At 32.4% G+C, this 22,293-nt stretch overlaps 1 protein-coding gene across 1 annotated transcript; it reads left to right on the top strand.

Annotated features, from left to right (window-relative positions):
- Positions 1 to 364: 364 nt before the first annotated feature.
- Positions 365 to 18,654, top strand: LOC118202781 (uncharacterized). Its single transcript, XM_035374976.2, has 2 exons — positions 365 to 857; positions 15,404 to 18,654. The coding sequence occupies exons 1-2, from the start codon at positions 828 to 830 to the stop codon at positions 16,310 to 16,312; spliced, it is 939 nt and encodes a 312-aa protein (XP_035230867.1). The 5' UTR covers positions 365 to 827; the 3' UTR covers positions 16,313 to 18,654.
- The last annotated feature ends 3,639 nt before the right edge of the window (positions 18,655 to 22,293 follow it).

Raw genomic sequence — 22,293 nt, 5'->3', positions numbered from 1 at the left:
TTTTAGTAGAATTAGAAGAAACAATTTTTTATCTTTTTTTAATTGAATAAGTTATAGGTAGAACAATTTTTACAGATCAGCGAGAAAAATAACGAACAGTTTTAAAAACAATAAAAAAAATATGCTAAAAGCATCCAGTATTAAAAAAAATGAAAACATAAAGTGCGCTTTTTAAAACCTACTGAAGAATTCACTACTAAAATTCAAATTTTGAGGTTGGGCAGCTCGCGACTTTTCAAAGATCCGAAAAAAAAAAAAAAAAAAAAAAAAAAAAAAAAAAAAAAAAGACTTCCATCAAAACACAAATAATCTCACACCGATGAACGCTCACCAGGGACCGTAGTAGTACTTTTCCTCTCTTCTCCAGCGGAAGAAAATAGTTACTCACGTGCTGTCTCGAAAGCGTACCGATGCTGAGCGCTGATTGCACAGCTGGAGTGAATCCCCGCCTACAGCTGATGACGTTTGACTAGCTATCGCATTCTACAGAAGCTTGAAAAGTTGGTCCCAGTGGCCTAACGGTTCGCACTCTGCATCGGTTGAGAGCTGAGCAGTGTTGTGAAGCGACTTGCGGCGAAAAACGAAACAGAATCTAAACTATGGCCACTGTACTGATCTCTTTCCTTGTATAATTAATTGTTATGTTTTCTAGATAATATTCTCTGCTTTAAACAAAACGCAGATTTAAAAAAGTCCTATTAGATGCTTATTCTATCAGATATAGAAGAACGATTGCGACCTGCCGGTTGTTGATCAACAAGTGGGTGTGATTTCTGTGATCCTGTGTGCTTTTACGTTATAATTCTCTTTACGGATAGAACATCAGCATGACCCTGATGTGCATAGATCGTTCTCAGGTAAGTTAAGCGTTATTTATTCAGATATATATATATTTTTTTGATAAAGTTAGCGGAGATATTCAGCTTTTATAAATTTTCTATAATGTCACATAGCTTTAAGTAGTTTAATATCTTTTGCTGCGTATTATTGCAAAATTACGCAGGCTACTTAAAATGTGAATAATAATGAAAAAAAATCATTGACTAGATTTTGTATGCAGCACAAACGAAGTCCTTCTGTTCAGATGAAGATTCCGGTTGTGCTATGGTTAAATAGTACAGGTATGCAGTTAATAATAGCAGATCCGAAGATTTCAATCTAGTTTATCCAACACTGAACAAGAAGTAGCTAGTTAAATTTCTTTTGTGGAGTTAAATTTCATCATACATTAGAAAGTTGAATGAGGTCTTCATGAAGACAGATAAGTCATATATTTATTGCTATATTCAAATAACCTAAACCTTAAAAGAGCTGGTAAAATTAATTGAGGGCCATGATTTTGTTAAATTAGTCTTACGACGTTTTATTTATATCACAGGCAATCTTTCATGTAAAGAATTGCTTGTTCCAATTTTCAGTTACATTGCATGCGTAATTTTCAGAATAAATTTTCATACTTAAAGTATGCGGAATAAATCTGAAATGTTCAGTTGACTTGGTAGTAAATTAATTTTAGGCCAGAAGATCGTACTCTTTGTAAAATATTTCATTAATGACAGGCCTTTGGTATACTAAATGTGGCTGTAGTATCTACTTGAACCTTGTAAAGATAAGAATTAAACTTACTGAAAATTTACCCAGTTAAAAGTTGTTGATATTTTAAATGAATATTCCTTTAATAGAATACTGAGGAGGAACAAGTTGATGGGTCTCAGAACATGCATTAAAAATTCTGTTTGGTGTATTTGAGGCGTGTAAATTTTTTGTTTGTTTGTTTCGTGTAAATCTGAGGCTTGCAGATAAACTGCAGAATGGAGGAAAAATTTTTGATTATTTCATCTGCCTAAAGATATTTACTGTCGGTACTCTAACCGTAACTGCACTTCTGAAGTCAAGGTCAGCATTTACGTTACAAGTTGAGTACGTGCCTTTTTTTTAAACGCTGGCCATTGTTATTGCTGATATTATTATTCATCCTTTTATGGAGTTAAAATAGCTTGAACCAAATTTGCAAACTGAGTTTTTTATGTGCTTTAGTATGTATGCTTTAGTTAGCTTAATTTGTATCGTTTAAAAATATAAAAAGAAAACGATATTATAATTTATATTCACTAACATCTTGCAATGCGTAGCTTCAAAAAGGTGTTGATCCAGCCCATTCGGAAAATGACTGACTGTAGTTTTCATACATAGACCATATAAGAATTATCTCTTATAAGGTCCATGTTTTCATATTGATGTTAAATAAAAATAACTAGTATAGACAGAATCAAAAAATATCGATGCTTTCTTTCCACCTTATTAATGACAATTAAATAATTCTATATTTATTCTAAGAGAATTTTGTTGAGCAGTCTTCACAAAAATAATGGATGGTAATTTTTTCCCTTAATTTATGTTAATTTAGTGTGTTCTAAACAAAAGTGCAGTTAACATAATCGTAAAATTTTGAGTGATATTTATTTACGAAGAGGTGTGTAAATGTAGATAGATACATCTGAAGTTTGTCAGCCAGTTATTTTGGTTTTTATCATACCTCTTAATAAACTAATGATGTTATCCTGATCTCTGCATAAAAAAATCGTAATTACTGGGAGCATACTTGTTTCAACGTTTTCTTTTTACCCGTGTGTAGTTTTATTCTTATTACAGGTAAGGTCGATACCTCAGAAAACTTATTTTAGAATTAGTGATTATAAAAAAAAAAAAAAAAAAAAAAAAAAAAGGCTTGTATTAAAAGTGTAATATTTGTTCATTTCTTTTCTACATGCATTTGATCGTTTTTTTCCCGCTAGTGCTTTGAAAAAACTGCCGAACGAATTTAGGGTTTAATACATTAGAATTTTAGAAGTCTTTCGTTTCTCGTTTATCTGTGAAAGGAAAGAAAGGGAGTGGGAGGAAAAAAGAAGTGGTGTTAAAGGAAATGAAATTTTGTAAAAAATAATTCTAGACTTAAAAGGCTGAAAACTGGAATAAAATGGAAAACATTTTTAGTTACCCATGGAAACAGGAATTATGCATTAGCATTGTAATGCTGATATAAGCAACTTGAAATCATATTTTTTACATTCGAAGAGAAAAAGTTACGCATATTCATGTAGTCATACATAGAAATTATCTCATTAATAGTATAGTTCCTTCGCCATTCGTGTTCCTTTTTCCGTTTTCCGTTTTGAAAGCAAAGCAGAGGAATCCGGAAGTTTGTTTGTCCATAAAATTAATATTAACTGAGAAAGATTTTCTAAATTTTCAGCTTTTATATGGTTTGATCGTATTTCGAAGAATTTCGGCAAATCAAGTATAGTGAACTCTTTCTCAGATCACCGCCCAAGATTTCAGGTTATTTAGGCATTTTAGTCAAGTCATAGGTTCCCAGCAGGGACGGTATCATTACTCAGGAGGAGCCTTTCATGAGGGTGGTAGTGGGTCCGGAGAGCTTTAGACTGTAAGATAAGTCAAAAGGGACGGCCGTGGCATAGCTACAGATTTAAGGAAATTAATAAAATGTTGAATTTTCGTTGAATAAATGCTTTGTCAAGCTGTTGAAAATTGTTATCATTACCGCGTTAATCAGCATTAAAATATGTAATTGAGCTTTAAGTATGTGCATACATTCGATTTAATATTGTCGGTGCCAAGTCTCTGCAAATTTAAACCAGGACGCGATTCATAAAATCAGGCTTGTTTAGACAAAAATATGGGAGTTTGTGTAGTGCATCGGCATCGCACGTGAAAGGCAAAGGCATACAAACTACAAATTGATGCGTTCACGAAATTTGATATATAAAAGGCCGGGAGAGCTCTAGGATTGTCTTATTATTTTTGTGTGCTTCGCCATATTCGTGAATGAAACTAATAGAAGCCATTATAGTCATTATTTTTTATACTTATTTGTAATTCTGTTGTAATTAAAGTCAAGTTATGTAAACCGTGTCAATCTTGTTTTTCAAAATATCTGAATCTAAGAAGAAATGCCGGCAGTACACAACTTGGAATATTGATTTACGCACGCACACTCTCCTATAAACCAATCATTACCTATTTGTATATATCTGACTTGGAATATTGATTTACGCACGCACATTCTCCTATAAACCAATCATTACCTATTTATTTAATTTGCCAAAAGTTTTTTTTTCAAATGAAGCCGTCTTAGCTGCAAGAATATTTTATATAAAAGACATGGCGAAGGTTTATCCCATTTTCAAGGGCTAGAAAAAATATTTAAAACAACTAACTATAATAATAAGAAACATAAGAAGTAATTAAAACAGAAACCTTCAGATAACATAAAAAATTCCACTGGATAATTATTCGGTGCAAAGAAAAATAGGTGAAAGTTTTTAAAGACTAAAGCATTTTATCATATCATATATCATTTTTTGCGAGCTGCTGCTGCTGTTAGTGCTCCAGAAATGACTGGATAAAAGTTTCGTATCGTTATTTGAAACAAGCAGTACCAAATCATTCGCAGCCTGTTGTGGTATTCATCGGTAGCATTTAGTTGCAGAAAATTTGAATGCCCGCCTGTATACGTTGCGTCAAAGCGTCGTTAGAGCAGTCAGTAAGATCGAAAGGCCAACTTTGTAGTGAAAATGGTGATTCCAATCGCTTGCTTTTGCACACAGAAGTACATTCATTGGCTGTCACGAAGTATTTGTCTGAATGGTTTTCTTTGGTCTTGAAAGCGGAGATGAAAATCTTGGTCAAAACCTGATTTCGCTTATTTAATAAACCTGTTTAAAGTATTCAATGAAGTCAGTTTACAATTGTAGGGTGATAGATGGATTTGATTAAAACAAAAAACATTGCTGCTGCTGTGGGAAAACTGTTTACATAAAATGTAGGTAGAGGTGAAGATAGCCACTTTTTCTCACATAATCAGCTGCAAATCAGGAAGATTTACTTACTGCCACGACTCGAACGTTCTTCATGCTGGTTGATATTTTAATAATAAATATACCGAATTGGGTTTTAGATCTTTTCGCAAATTCAGATTCAGCCGATCTATCAAATTTAGGAGATTCGTTAGTGCTCGCAACTTAGAGCTAAAATTCACAAATCAATACCAGTACTGTACCGTGGATTGTGTGCAAGAGCAGCGGTCGTCAACCCTTAGAACTTATCGGACCACTACATATATAATTTTATATTTGGCGGACCACTAATATGAATTAAAAAAAGGTAATAACTTTTATACAATAACAATCGGCAAACTACACAAATTTCGTTCACATTGAAAAATTACATGAAAACTATAAAAATCTTAGTACAGAAAGGTTCACATTTCCATATCACTGTAAAGGAACTGCACGAAAAGCAAGAACAAATCGGCAAACGCAAAGCAATATTAATAAATAGTGTTATGCCGTCAATTTTTAATTATTGTAAACAATAACAATCATCGCTTACGCAGTAATGGCGCCATCCATCAACAGTTAAACGAAACAAAAATGGAAACTTTCAGTGATGGAATTATAAACAAGAATGCAGATGGTTCTCATAAAAAGTCCATCAAATTGGCACGAAGAAAAACTATGTTATTAACGACGACACTAGCATATGTTTATAATTCAAAAGGAAAGAGAATTCCAATTCGCGCCAATATAGATAACAACTGCATATCCATGGATGCCAACTCTCACTTTCAAATGTCGCTAGATACACCTGCAAAAAAGCTAAAAAGTCGCTAAATTCAGAAGGAATTTCGCTAAAAGTAGTAGCTAAAGAAAGTACAATCCATATTCAATAATAGATTTTGTAAATCGTCATTTTTTAAACAATCTTCATAAAAATATAAATAATGTCGCATTTTTCCTGTGTACCAGCAGAAAGTTATCACGGACCACCGGTTGGCGTCCGCTGTGCTAGAGTACAGAAATTTTTAACTGCTTTTCCTTTACTGTAGCTGGCTGAGCGTGTATTCAGTACTGTAGTTATTTTGTCTAAGGAAAGGAACAGGAATGCACATCATTGAACGTGGTAATATGAGACTGATGTTAAACAAGATTAGAAAACGGCATTAACAAACTGTTAAAATTCACCATCTAAATAATTTTTATTTCTTATTGATATGTGTTTTATTTTTAAATACACATTTTTTTACTACACTTGATGGTCGTTTTAATCAATTTCTACTTTGTGATTCTTGATAAATAAATATACAGCTATAATAGGTATAGATAATAAACAACGATATTTTAATATTTAGCATAATTAACAATAATGGAAGAGGGGGCGTTGCAATTTTTTTCCATTGTGAAGGGGGCCCGGGCTTTCAGAAAAGGTTAGGAAAACATCTGGTTTAGGTGGCCATCTTGGAATCCTTAGGTGGTCGAAAGTGATGTTAAGTAGAAGCATTTATTTATATTTTTAAAGTACTGGTTTTTCTTAGAGGCGGTCGCTACTGAGAGTTCACTGTATTTAATATTATATCTAATTATCAAAAGAGAGGTAAATTTACACCCGTTTGCCCGTAATCGCTAAATGAGAAAAATGAAAAGAAATTTATAAAAATTAGTGTTTATAATGTACATTCATTTAACCAATGAATATTTTTTGATGGATTCTAATTATTTAATGCCCTCAGCAATATTTTTACAGAAATTTGATGTTTGAAGAATACTTGCAACAGAATGAATTAGTATGTAATTTTTTTTTCTTTCATTTTGCTTTAAGTATTTGGAGTTTGAACTGAAATGGCTGCTAGAAGTCTTTAAATAATAAATTGACCCTTCCTCGGGGGAGGGGGACTTTGACTTCAAACTCTTAATTCTGTGTATTTCACATCAAAGTAAATACGTATGTATTTAATGCTGACCTTTTAATTTTAAGTATGCATCTTTTATGTAAAAGAAAAGAAGAAAGACATTGTAATTCTACGCTAAACAATAGAAACGTTTCTCTTTGTGAAATGTGATAAGAATTTGTTTTTGAAATATATGAGTAATGTATACAAACATCTCAAATTTTTATGTACCCTCGTAGGCCATTTAAAGAATTAAATAAACAATTACATCGACCCCCTCAAGGTTCCGGATGATTTTCGTCTTTTATGAAGGCAGGTCAGTGTTTATGTTCTGATAAATAAGGACGCTATGAGAGGTTCACTGCAATTCGAATATACGATTTCAGTGAAAAAAAGGTCATAGGGCGAGCTACATTCTGACACATAATAGACGCAGGAATGGAGTAAAAAATGATTGGGAAATTACTGGTATAGAATATAATGAACAAGTTTATTAATAACAAAAATATAGTATTCAAAGTATACTGTCGAAGCGTTGCCACAAAAAATTTAAATAAATAAAATAAGTTGTAAAAAGAATTTTTTGTGCATTTCATCATAACTTGACTGAATAAAAATTAGAGAAAAACGCAGCTCCAGGGAACTTTCTTCTTTAGCGATAATTTCACATATATTTCTGAATCGATTGAAATTATAGGCTTAAAGTACCGAAGAAACAGCATTTGAAATGTGCATTTTTGAGACGATGTAATGTGAGAAAACAATATTACCTTTTTCTCTTCCTGTTTGAAATTATAACCTACATTTTTTAATTGAAACTCATCGTGTTGTAAGTAAAGAATACTTCTGAATGCATGTATGATAAAAAAAAAAAAAAAAAGTTACTTGAAATGTTACTGTTAAATCTTTTCTTACGAATTCGTGCATGACCAAAGAATGAAGTTCAGTTTTTTTCATCCGAAGGCATCAATCAATCAACTTAGGATGTGCTAGTTAAATAATCCAAGATGCCTGAAATCTATACCTTCTCCACAAAAAGCCGCTAGACATTCTATCATACAAGGTTTATGTAAACAAATTTGAAGAAGCAAGTAGTTTGAATCAGTCATTACATATAGTATTCGGATATAAAACCCACAGAATTCCTGAAAACAAGTTTGCTTGAGTGAAAGATGGATTTTTATTGAGTATCACAGTGTACGAACTAATTATTCAGAAAAGGGTCTTTTGAAATTTTTGAAAAGAAGAATTTTCTTTAATTTAAATAAATCATAAAACTAATCTTGAATGGCAACATCTTTACGAACTGCGCATTGCGTATTTTATGTTTGTAAAGAATTTCATTCATTTCGAAAACATGAAGAAACTTGACGAGGATGATCACCATCATAAAAGATCAAAATTGTTTGCAATCGAAAGTGAGTAGAATGTTGGTTTAAGAGCGGAGCAATTGTATTTATATTGGGGAAAAAAAAAAAAAAAAAAGCGTATTTCATCCATATTGTCATTTTAATAATTTCCTTTTTGCAGCCTTTTCAGAATTTTAAATTACTAATTATCATTGTTTAAACTGTTAAAGTTGTTGAGCTTCCAAACTGAGAACACAATATTTCCATCAATTTCTCTGTAAACTTTCGGATTTTTAACTCGACTAATCGCATGAAGATGTTTAGAAATTTCGATTAAAATCATTTTATTTTTTGAAACTTGTGTATGTTACTGTGTTATTTTCCACGACTTGTTTCCGGATCAACTTTCTGAATAATAAGATAATTTCTCTAAGAGTATTATCATCAGGTTGTTTAGAAATTTCGATTAAAAGTGCTACACATTTAAAAAGAAAATTATATTCCATGGCTTATTTCTGATCAACTCTCTGAATAATAAGGTGATTTCACTTTTCTTTAAACGTGTCAACTCATTACGTAATGAAGGTCTGGTAAATTCTTGCCAGCAATATATTTGAGTCTTGCGTCAGCATTGTAAGAGTTCGCGATAATTTTCTAACACTGAAAAAGCTGGCATTTTTTTCAGGTCATGACAGCGTTTATCTTTTAAGTCTGTTCAAAATCGCATATTCTTATACCATATTTTTGCACTTGATCGGTCAACCTCTCCGGTCGTTGAAGCGAATGAATTGGGTTTTAAGACAGTGCCCAAAGGCTGTTTTCTAATTCCAATTTTTTCCCCCCAAATTTAGTTCATTCAGTTTTCTATTTTCATATGTTTATTGGAACGTGCTATTTATAAAGTAGTATTAATGCAGAGTTTTCAGGATGAATGACCCGATTGTAAAGGGCTTTATTTTTTTAGATTTACAGACAACGTAAGAAGTAATAGTTGAAATAAAAGCAAAACAGCAGGCTTTATTTATTTATAGGTGTGTTTTGTGCGACCTTTTTTTAACAACTGAACGAATATTGTCAACCTGATAATCAAATTCTCCCTTTATTTGCATAAACAACTGATGTCGTAACTGTCCTTGAAGTGGAAATGAACTGAATGGAGTAGCTAGACTAAAAAGTTATTTAGCTTAAAATAATGACGGCGAATAACTCGGCACCGAAGTTCATTCTAGTAGTAACATGGAAGTCTGTTATACTTTCGCTCTAACGGAACTCTTGAAACAGTTCGCTTCGTATCTCAGAGAGAACATAAAGTCTATTTTGTGTAGCACTGATTATCATTATTTTATAAGCATAAATTAGTGAAACCTCTCAGAGATGGCAAACTGCAATTTCATACGATTTTTGTAAGAGATGGATGAATCCCAGAAGTGTGGATAATTCTATTTCGGCTGCTCGAATATTCCATTTCTCAGTGTGATCTTTGGAGGAAGTTGCCTTAGAGAGGTGATGTTCAACGTCAGTATTTTATTTGTTCGTTGAGAAATAATACTTTCTGTAGTGGTTCTGTATGGCTGGTGATTGCTGTGAAAGTTTTGGTTGGATATCTTATCCTTACTGGCAACTGTTGAAAAGTCATCTGCTTGTTTTGAGAGGTGGTTTTAGTAGCTCAGCCGGTATTGTGGTTACTGACCCTGACTGACGTAGCCCGGGCTCGAATCCCGAAGAAGGCATGATTGTAAACTGCGGGACCACTTGTTAGGTGCTTCCATAAGTACGATTATACCAAAATTTAATTGTGTGTGTCGTCTCCTCTTCCAAAATAAGAATTAAATAATCGATATTGCATATCATACTTGAATAGAACGATAAGTGATGTTAGTTAATGCGAGAACTTAAATCTTGTGTATGGGCATTATTTAAAACGCATAAAAATACAAGTAAATCATGATAAATTAGTAAATCGTGATATTATAAAATTACGACGGACGTGAGTACAAAATTGATTAAAAAATGCGTCCTGTTCACTGCTAACTAACCTGTTCAGAATTATTTCTTCTGAAGTTCTTAAGATTCATTCAGAACATAGGAATCCCGAGGAACTCATAATTCTCAAATGCTGGTCTTTGTCAAACATCTTGAAATTGGGAGACTTCTATTTTTATTTATATGAAATTAATGCAAATTTAATAGGTGTGAAATTATGATCATCTGAATATCTTTGTATTTTCTTTTCTCTTCATTGAAGTGCTTATGTGGCTGAGTGAGGCAAATTTGAAAAAGATAATGGTAGCATGTGACAAAATAATTTTGATGTTATGGTTGAGGTAATGAATGACCCAGTTTCATTCTGAGTTTTTGAAGATTTTTTCAATCTAAAGTTTATCTGTTTCTTTTGTAAGAGTTTTACGACATTTTTTCGCATTGCATTATTGGGGAGGGAGAAAAAAAAGATTGCAGTAAATGTCTTCATTTGATTGCAGTGAATCATTTCTAAGAGGACCCACCCGCGACTTCAGACGATATTGGTATTCTGTGGAGGTGGCTATCATAGACTCGATGTTGGATTATGAATATGTATGTTCTCAAATTCAAGTCACTTTTTCTCGGGGATGTCTCGAGAATGTTCGCTGCATTTGATTTAATTTTGGAATTGTCTTTAATTAAGTTTTTATTAAATTATTTAGCTATTTAACAGGCTAATAGCAGTTTCGTTAGGCAAAACACTTGCGCACCACTGTCTTGGAGGTAGTGGTGAATAGAATGGTTATATTACTAAAATAATAAAGAATTACGTACATATATACTTTTAATGCATTCTTAAAAATGAAACGCAATTAAATGCTTACCTCAGCTATGTCATTTATGATATCTGTATTACCAGATTGTATGCTTTCATATGTCAGGTGAAAAAAAGAAATTCAGATGGATTTTCTTGTTATAAAAATCCAATTTCTAAACCCAAAAAGGCAATCCCACATCTTCCATGTTGTTGCTTTGCGTGCTTATGCATATTCAGACCTTGAAGATTCGGAACAGGTGTATTTCACCTACATCCAACAAACCTGTTCCGCCTTCTTGTCAGAGTGAATCAAGTTTGATGCTAAGTCATTGCTTATGAGAACTAAACAATACAGACTTCTTCAGACGGTACTATATTTGAATTAAGATTAAAAAATGAATACACAAAAATACTCATTTTTCCTCTGTTATAGTTTTCGAAAAGGAAGCTACATTTTAAATACCAAGTTTTAAAAAAAAAAAAAAAAAAAGTGTTAAAATTAGCGTGATTTATTTTTTTTTTAAACAGTGACCGTGTATAACATAGAAGAAAGAGAGAGAGGGACGAGCCTTTTTAATGACGTCATGCCAGTATAATTCTTTAAAAATTTAAGTGGAATGTTTCATTTCAAAATTTTTAATGCTACAGCATCCTAATTCGACGTCGTCTACGTTGGGTTACCCCAGCTTCGAAAATCTTAACGAGTAAATCTATTTATTAACCGATATCTAAGACACCTTTACGTACTTTTTAACCGATATCTAAGACACCGATAGTGATTACTTGCTACAAATTATGTTACTTTGCTCATGTAATAATGTATAACCATGCAGGCATAACAGGTTTAAATTTTAAGCCGATTGTCAGGATGATACGTTACTTTGAGGTTTTTAGCCTAAAAGAGCGTTAACCTCAGAAAGGCTATTAATTTCGTTTTGGCGGCGAATCACTTTTGAAATTGTTCACCAAATATTATCACCTTGTATTAAAGAAATTGAACAATGAAGAATCTGCATAAATGTAGATGTTTCTCGCATTGGATAAAAGAACGGTCGGTACCTAGAGCCGTCAAATTTTGAATAACGTACGTCTCCACTGGAATATGGGCATCTGTAAGCTCAAATTTGGAATTTGTTTTATTATCTATTTCATAATTTGTTTTATTATCTATTTCATATTTTGTAAAGCCTTTATGAGTTTTTGATTAAGAAACTCAATGATTTCAAAGGGAGAGCAATGGCACTGTACAGGGGAAAAAAAATTTTTTTATCTCCAGCGCGGAAGACTGTGTATCGGAAGGGAAATTCTAAAGATATCCTCTTTTAAATATTTTGCGATATTGCTGTTAGATTGAATTTTATGGTTTAACTGCGAAGAGGAGCCCGATATTTAATAAATGAAGGTTAAGGCAAAACGTTCCCCTTTGGGCGTAAAATCTGAAAGTTTTTTTTTTTTTTTTAAATTATTTTATTTTTTATTTATTTATTTATTTATTTATTTTTTAAATAAATATTCTTACAGTTCATGCACATATCAATGTTACTCTTTCCGAAGATGTTTACATGGTTTTGCGGCCTTCTGATTATACAGTGAAACATGGGTTCATGAATTTAAATCGTTTCTGAAAGCTGTTCGTTTACCGAAAAATTAGTCAACCGAAATTATTTTCTCGTAGGAATTGATGTCAATTTGATTAATTCGTTCTTGCACCACAGGTGATTGTTTAAACTTTACAACGATACCAGTTGGATTGGGTTCATAAAATACTGTGCCAGTATTTGCTGAGTGCTGAGCGTGAAGTTCTCCTTAAACAGAACATCGATTTTTTTGCAAATTTCATTTTGTGTTTTGTCATCCCGCACTCAGTTGTCTGCAGAACGCGAGGATGCATAAATGAGATACTACTTCCCAAATTTTTTGTATAATTCAGTCCAGATTTTACCGTATAATAATAACCAAATAACGTTTCGTTTTAATAATTGAATTACTCTTTTATCATTCTAAAACATTAAATTGATGGTATTTGAATGTTTTGAAGATAGTATAAAATTTACAAAGTTTTTTTTAATAATTTCTAGTATAAAATTTAAAAAGGATATTTTCATTATTTCTTTTGTTTTATAAGACTGCTAGAACAAACCTGACAGTATAAGCCTGCTCCATTCTTCTAAAAGTGACTGCTTTCATAATGAATAAATAAATAAATTGAATTCTGAATCTAAGACGACCATTAAGTGTTCCATGTGAATTGGTTTTCTCTGGATGTGACCATTTTAGAAACGTAGTACTAACGAAATGCTGCTGTTAGTGTTCTTAGAAATAGTGAGTCGCCCACTGAAAGTTGCCTCGAGTGTATATACTGTATTTTCTTAGAGAGAATATGTATTTACATTTGTAGTAGAGAACTATTTTTATGTATTCGTGTCAAGAAATTATATAAATACATAGCAATAGGTAAAATGTTCAAACTGTAATAGATAGACAGCGAATAGAAAAAATAATTTCATACGATCCTGTATATTCATAGGTGTGTGAGAAAATCGAATTACGTCATGTATCTGCATTTCATATAAAATTTTCAGTTACTATTTGACTTTTTTCCCTCGAAATTAAAATTTTGTTCACGGATATTGGATCACGACAGTTAGTTTGAAGCCACTACCGCAGCTTACAACACCTTTTGATTTGAAGGAGTCATTTTGTATCACATTTTGCATATCAGGAAGTTAAAAATAGTATATATTCTTATATATAAATAAATAAATCGAAAAATGAAGTTTCTATGTCTAATGTTACAGGCTGAGCAAAGCACAGGTTTGCATGAAAACTCAGCCTTGACATTTCCGTTGTCATTTGTTACTCTATATTTAATCTGCATAGATTGTCGGAACCAGAAGAAAAATGAAACTGACTTATTCATTGTCTGACCTAGTAACAAAAAGCGGTTCAGTCACGTTGGAATCATTATTCATGGTTTTTAAAATTGCCATTCATGTGCGTGTTTCGAATTTGCCTAAAGTGTATAATTGAGAAAAGACGAGTTTTAAGTTCAGGTGGCGCGTGGCATGATAATTTACAGCTGCTTTTACAGCTTGTGAGGAAGTTGAGTTCTTAAAAAATGATAGTGATAAGTTGGAATACGAAAAAGCATGTTCATATTGCACTAAATTCATTCAGTTTAAATCATGTTTTGCAACAGAATACTGAAAGTTCCATGTGCTTCATTAAATACTGTTCTGAAAACGAAACAGACGTGAAAACACATCGTCGATTAGAAAATAAGCGTTTTAATGTGTTGGCGCTGTACTTGGAGATCATCGATTTCACCGCCTTCTGCGGAGGATCTATCTAGCTAAGTATGTATGTAGTACACTTAGGTATCGGGTGCTTATTGATGGTTTAGCAAGAATTCTCAGTTTGTGCCAAGATGATAATTAAAGAATGAGGTTCTCCTTTTGTGCCAAAATTATCATGAGAGAATGAGCTCCTTTATGCCAAAAACGCTCTTTGCGCGTTAATAATCGTATAATCGTTGTTTCTTTGAATTCATATTCGAAATTATGATTCCCCCAAAAAATTACGAAAGTAATATTCTATTCTAAGATTTCTCTGATTCATTGGATTTCTTTTTTCATTGGATGGATTTCTTTTTCCATCTGAGCAAATGCGCAGGGTTTGTAATGTAAATTTATCAGTCGCTTTGATATTTAGGCTACTTCTAGATCAGAATAATAAAACACAAGTATAAATAAATAATTTTATACATCTCACAATCATTTATGACAAAACATTAATTCTCTGTGACTTCCTTGTGTTCAAGGTTATTCCGATCTCGCCAAATGAATACCGTTGCCAGACACCGTCTCTCATTTTATAAGGACAAGGGATGGTTAACAAATTGCACTGTGTATTCTGGGGCTTTGACGTATGTGGTGTTTTGAACATTCATGTTTATCGCGAATTTTTGTCATGGACATTGTGAAAAACATTCCTTTACAACTCAGTTTTTGTTAAAAGAGTATATTCTAATTATTCAGTGTACAAGAGCATTTGTACGGCTTCTATCAAGCAGTGATCACGCGTGATGAAATAAAAAAAAAGTTTAAAACGTTTCTCATTAAAATTTTTTCTTTATCCCTTTTCTAAATAAAAGTCCTGTCAGTTACGTGGGGAACAAAAAACAATGGGAGTATGTTTTAACTTTTTTAATTCTTGCTGAATATCCTTCTTCCACTAACCCGCAAATAAGCAGATGTGTGATCTTTATTTTACTCTCTACCTCTCAATATATTACTTTATTTACAAACAGGCGTTTTTAATACATGCATTAATCAAGAAGATTATTATGCCACAGGAAACCTACATCTGAATATTTGAAGAGCGTTAAATGTCCTGGAACTATGTGAATTCATTCTGGGTTTATAATATTTAATATTAATGTTAACTTATAATATCGGTGCTGAAAATAATATGGTAAATGTTTCTGATGTATACTTGTAATTCATTTATATATTTGTTTCTTTACAGTCGCCAACGCACAAGGGGAATTTCCTGCAGGGTGGGAAATCGTCAGTGACTAATATCAATCAGAATGCCAATCACCATCGAAGGAACTCTTGTAGCCCGCCGTTATCCAAGACCCAGCAAGATGTATCTTCTGCTATCAAATCATTGAGCAATTTAGATGCTAGAAAACTAGAAAGAAGTGCAAGTGAGCCTGCCGCGGATAGGAGAGTGGTCCAGTCTAATTCAAGCCGCTACAAGACCGAACTATGCAGGCCTTTTGAGGAGAATGGTACCTGCAAGTACGGTGACAAGTGCCAATTTGCTCATGGTGCAAAAGAGTTACGCAGCATGGCGAGACATCCAAAGTACAAAACAGAACTGTGTCGCACTTTTCATAGCACAGGTTTATGCCCGTATGGCCCTAGATGTCACTTCATTCACAACAGCGAGGAGACTAAGAAGAGTCTGCTGACCAACTTGACCGGAAGCGTTTCTCCTACACCTCCGATCACTAGGCCAAAAGCACTTACAAGTCTGGGGTCTGCTGGAGATCTCTCTCCAGTGTCCAGCCATGGTGGCACTCCTACTGGGATGAAGAGTTTTGAGGATTTGTATCATCAAAGTCCTTTGTCACCAGGTCTCAGCAATGGCCTCTCGTTTACTCAGGATTTTACAAACCTAGTGAATAGCTTGAGATTTAACGACTTTCCTGCGCGTGAATATAATTCAGATGTTTACGATTCTTCTGTAAATGTTTTTAACGAAGGTTTGATGTCTGTGCCAGACGTCAGTGTTGATAACTACAATTTTCATGGAAACCCTGTCTTCGATTTGATCCAGACTGCTGCCCCCCTAACCCCTATCACTCCAATTGACAGTAATGCTTCTTTCTTTCGGCTTCCTATTTTTGATCTAATTCATAATCAGTAAAATGCACCAACGACTGGCTTGTAACACACTGGAGAGGGACAGCTGATAAAAGTGAATAGTCATAACCAAATACCCCAATATTTATATTAAAATTAAATTAAAGTTGTATAAATACTAATACAGCTAAGTGCAGAGAAAACAATAATTTTCTTTTGAAAATAGAATGGTAACTATTTTAAAGTAATGGCGTGCTGTAAAATATTGACCTAATTTTATTTGAAATCAGTTTGCTGTGTAAATATAATCTAGTAAAGAAATTTTGCTTTATTTATGCCAGTTTAATCGTGTAATATCATTGAACTCTGCTTCGTGAAATCATTAATTTTGATCTCATAATCTTCTCAGCGATTATTCACAAGCAGACTTTCATTCTTACTAGTGATTGAATAAAGGTACATCTCATTAATTCTGATAATACTAGATTTACATTTTATCTCCTTTCGCAGCAAGCTTTGTAAAACCAAGCAGTGTAACCCTTTTTCTTGTGTTGCAAGAAGTGCGTAAGTGTATTATGGTGAAAGAAGTTATTCTTTTATACCATGTTTAACAACTTCGGATTTATAATATTTAAATTATATTGAATACTGTATGTTTAAGTAATGTTTGAAGCTTCATTTTTACCTTTTGTTACAGTTTTATCTGGGCAAGATTGAGGTAGTCACATATTTATTTGATTTGCATTGTAAAGTAGATCATTATATATATATATATATATATATATATATATAAAATCTTTTATTCTTGTGAATGTGCTTGTCTACTGTTGTAAATGAGATAATGCTTAGGTTCAGATTTTTTCCTCATTGGTGTAATACTCTGTCGACATGTCCTGAGTGACGAAATATCATCTACATACATAATTAATAAATTCATTTTTATTTGTGTAGTCAATTCCTGGGATGCTCTTATCCATGAGTGAAACTGATTTTCTGGACTTGACTGTCCCAGCCGAATATGCTTTCACCTTATCATGTATTTAAATATTTATTTATTTTAAACTATACTTTAGGTATCTATAAAAAGATTTTAATGCTTATATTTAAACTTTTGATGTTTTGTGATCATACTGTGTCTGTGGCATAAATCAATGTCTGCATTTAATTTTTTTTTTTTTTTTTTTTTTTTTTTTTTTTTTGTAGCATTGAAATCATAACTTGCACAAACCGTAAGGGAATTTTTACCAGTGATAATTTATGTTATTTAATTTCCCTTTCTGTGTCTGTAATTATTTAAAAAATCATATGAAACAAAATAAGGCACTAGTTTTTTTTGCAATATGCTAACATTCTGTTTGCTGTTTTGTAACAAAGAATAAATTTTACATATTTATAATTTATACATGTTTTGTAATTTTTAATTTGTTTTGTTAATTCATATGTAATAAAACAGTTTGCATTTTATGTACAGAAAGAGAGCAGGTCGTCGTTTATATGCACGAATATTACAAAAAAATCTAAGCTAGTTTGTTGTTGCATATGTAATCAAAGTTTGTTAGTTTATACTGATCTAAAACATTCATTGAACGTACTAATAATTTGCTATTTTGCATTATGTAGACATGTAATCATGTGCTTTTTCACTTCAAAGTATGTATCGAAATACTGACTGTAAATTTCTATTTATTTACCTGTGATGGCCATATCAATTGGAATATTTTTTTATTTTGGTTTTGCTTTTATATTAGCATTTTATTGCAGCACATTAAAATAGAATTGTTTTGCAATAATGTGGGGAATAATTTAAATGTGTTATTTATTTTAATCGGTTATTTTATTATGATAATTTTTTTATTATTATCCTGCATGCAAAATATTAAGCATGACTTCCTCAAGAGTTAATATTATAAGGTTGTGTAGAAATTTTATGTTTATACATTAATCGTAGCAAAGCTGTAATGTGACAGATAAGATGTAATATGTTTCAACTTTAACTAGCATTAATTTTATTTATTTTTATTTATATATACTATTGTTGTGAAAAATCAGTAATGTTATGTAATTGTAATACAAAGTTTTAATCAATTACGAATGGCTTCAGTGATAAAATATGATAGAATAAATCATGCCTTAAAAATGGTGCAAAGAAGAAAAAGTGCCTTTGATTGGGTGGGACCAATGTATGTGTTCCTGTTATTCTAAGTGTGACTTAGCATTTTTTTAAATGTAACATTCCCATATGATATGCAGAGTGTAATATTAAATCATATTTTTATGCCCGTTTGCTACAAATTCGAATTATTACAGTACACTTGTCCGTGTACTTCAGCACAATATATAAAGAGTGGGCATCTTTATTGTGAATAAGATGTGAATAAAAATAAAAAATATAAATTATTAAATTTATTATTAGTGTGCTTTATTTATTTCGTGTTTTGTCACAAAAATTTTTATTCCAAACAACAGTTTTAATAAAATTTCCTATAATGAAATTCTCTTACAGCCATTGACGGCACTGGAAAAATATTTTTTCTGTTTGATGCCAAATACATAACACGTAATAACCAATAGGGATTGAAGCTTTAGTTGCTATTTTTTTTGTCTGAAACTCAAGCTGTCAAAATAAAGGCCCATATCATTTTCTTCGCTAACTGTATTCTTGTAAATTCATATTTGTATTGTATCATCAGCATTTTTTAATAAGTTATGGTAATTTATCATCTACACTTTTTTACATTTACGATAAACGGAAGTATTTGAATCTACGTCGAAAGTCACGTCTTTTAGCCATATATTATACCTTCACTAACATATCAAGCTTATGTTCATCATCTTGCATGGACTCCCATTTTTTTCTGATAAAACGTTTAAAAAATTCAACATCGTCAGTCAAGGCAGAGACGGTATTTCAAGAACAGTGTTCAGATTACTGTAGACGGAGTGACCAGATACTTCTAACCATGGGTAAATTAAATACTTTCAACCAGTGACGAAGGGCAGCCAAATGGCCAGAAAGGTCTTTTTTACAAGGGAGTTGCAAAGTGCGATGGTGCTTTGTCTGGTGATATTTTTGCCAAGACGCAATGAGAGGAAGACTCCTCCCCCGGTTCAATCTTTAAATTAAAACTGCTAGATTATAGAACTATATCGTTGGATGCATATCTAGTGTTCTCTAGTACAGTCGCGTGTCTATATGGGCATAATGGTGTATGCGCAGTAGTGATGCTGATTTAACTATTTTGCTTACATAACCGTTGAGGAAAGAGATGGGATTTTATAACAGGTCGGATTAAGCAATTAAAAAGGACTGCATCCGACGCGCGGGCCGTCTGTTGCGAAATCTTGCAATACGTTTTTCAAAGTATGAAAATTTGAATCTCTCTTTAATAACTTTCATTTTTGTTATATAAGGTATGTATTAGGACTGAAAGATAATAACGCTCAGAAATATGTGTGTAATTTTAATAATGAGCGTAAGAAATCTGCAGAAATTAAAAGTGCATGACAAGTTTTTCACTTAAAATGCATCTCATACTTATTTACTTGCAGCCGGTAAATACATGTGTTATCCGAAAGTTTTCCACTTGAAATGCATCTCATACGTATTTATTTGCAGCCAATAAATATTATAGCAAGTGTTATCTGGACAAGTTCTCACTTATAATGCATCTCGTACTTATGTATTTGCAGCCAATAAATATTATGACAGGCCTTTATCTGTTTTTTGCGTCAAGTACTGAAACGTAAGCAAACTTTCTTCCAGAAAAAAGTGCTGCCTTTAAATATTTGCACGAAATACACAAAGCAAAAAAAGGCCTGATTTCTTTACACGCGGTAAGCAGAAACTGCTCGATTTCAACGCTTTAAATAATTTTAAGCTAAGCGATTGCGATAGGCCTAAAATTTTAGAATTAAAGCGAGACAGCAAAAGTAACTGGTAGGAAAAAAATGTGGTACGGTTTTTCATAGAAAATATTTAGAACAGAGCGTAGCTGTTTTCTTATGCGGTGGATAGATTGCGCCTTTATGTTTCACTTTTCTGCAAAGCAAGTACTCAATTTCATATCATAAGATGTTTTATCTTGTATTACTTTTTTTAGATAGATGAGTGTTGGCTATCGTAGTCTCTTGTGTTCGAGCCGTCATATAATTGTGTACTCAGACACGCAATTTTTAGTCGCTCCCCCCCCCCTCCTCAAAAAAATTAGAAGTCAAATTGGAAAATTTCGGACTAATAAAAATTTACAAAATATATATATATATTTTTTTCTTTTTAAATTTTTAAAGTAGGAAAATCTTAAAATACTGCAATCTAATCGTAATCATAAGCTTTTCCTCTTTGAGACAATAATTTTAAACTAAACATTAAATTTTTCCAGTGGCAATATTTTTTTATTTTGCCAAGGTAAGAAATCCGTGAAATGAGGGGAACCGCATTTTCAAGGAGTTCACAAAATAATATACGACCGATTTTATACAGTGATTTAGAAAAATCACGAATTCATAATACGTTGAAGTATATCTGTAATCTTAATTTTTCTAAAATAATTGTAAATTCGTTAATATGAAGAATGGAGCTAAAGTGCATCCTTGCACTAGTGGTTTGTGAGGGAAAAAACGGTACACTGAGTTTCATTCAATACACCTCTCTCATCAGTCCATTTATCGAACGATGCAATGACTTGGAGATCAAAAGCAATTATAGCATCAGCATTATATATCAAATTTAGATGTCACTATAACTATAATATTTAATAGCAGTACACTGAAATTATTCACGCTTTAAAAGTTAAGAAAGATGATGGGGGGAATGCTGTTTGCTATTCTATTCCAAAAAAAAAAAAAAAAATATTCATCATCTTTAATGCTATGATATGGTTCTGTATCGATACTGAAGCCTGCCACTGTTACCTAGAACAAAAATTGTGCAAGATTAAGACTAAAATCTTCCTTTTAAAAAAATTACTCATATAAGAGATCGTATCAGAACCGTTTACTCGCGAACAGAATCGAACAACAGAGAGATCGGTTACCGAGGTTGGAGAAAACCAGCGAAAAGAATCTAGCAGAGCCGTAGCCAAGATTTTCAAAACCAAAGGACAACTAAATATTTCGCGACTCCTGTTTGCCAAAATGCAATGGAAAACATCGATTTGGCGCTCCCGAGACACATGTCCCCCCTTGCCCCCTCCCAACTACTTCACTGAGGCAAGTACCTGAGATACTAGATTTTGTCTCCTGTGTACGTGATTTCCTTAAAGAGCTAATTGTTTAATATATATTTATTTATATTCAAAGAGATACCGATTACTTCCGAAAACGGTCATCTTGAAGAGACGCTTATGTATAACGAACTGTTAAAAATAACATTACCCAATGGTAAAAAAACATTATGTTATCATAATTATCACCACATGAAGAATTTCGTATTTAAAAAGGGCAGAACTTCATTGTTCAAAACATAGTTGTGCTCTGAATTGTTTGGACACAAGGGTTGCATAATTATTTTCCGCAAGCGAAGTAGCAACAATTTGTAAATTGCCAAGACAGAAAATTCATGCAATGAATAGCAATAATATCTTCTTCGATATAATAAAAAAATTATCTTAATTTTCTTATTTCGTTTTAAGTTAAGGCTTCATTTATATTTTATCATCATTATTTATGTCTAATGTGCTTTACCTTTCAAAAATGCGAGTTCGTCAGCATGAATAAACCAACAATTCGAAAACTCAAATATAAACAAAATCAAAGATAAATAAAAATTTGGCAACCGTCTAAATGTTATTAAAAACAAATTGCGAGGTGTTATGGCATTAGAAATAAATATACATGTATTTTCTGACGAACTTCCGAAAGATAAGCTGCACTTCTTAGAACATATACAAACATCATACTGTTAGTCATCTCCTGAAAAAGATCACATAAACAGAAGACTAAAATCACCTGGAATAACATGTGATCGTCTTAAGGAGTTTCAGTGTGCAGTGAACCTTCTCCACATTCTTAATATGAACACCTCTGATCAGTCTTCCTAAGATTAAA

This window comes from Stegodyphus dumicola, chromosome 6 (assembly GCF_044657685.1).
Source record: "Stegodyphus dumicola isolate Sdum_Otavi_A_Nest chromosome 6, ASM4465768v1".
Taxonomy (NCBI): Eukaryota; Metazoa; Arthropoda; class Arachnida; order Araneae; family Eresidae; genus Stegodyphus; species Stegodyphus dumicola.
This window is presented reverse-complemented; position numbering and strand designations above follow the sequence as displayed.

What these genes read in the sequence shown, in the direction of transcription:
- LOC118202781 (XM_035374976.2), top strand. Translation starts at nt 828, where the DNA reads ATGACCCTGATGTGCATAGATCGTTCTCAG. An exon ending in TGTGCATAGATCGTTCTCAG is followed by an intron (nt 858 to 15,403) that starts GTAAGTTAAGCG and finishes GTTTCTTTACAG; the next exon opens with TCGCCAACGCACAAGGGGAA.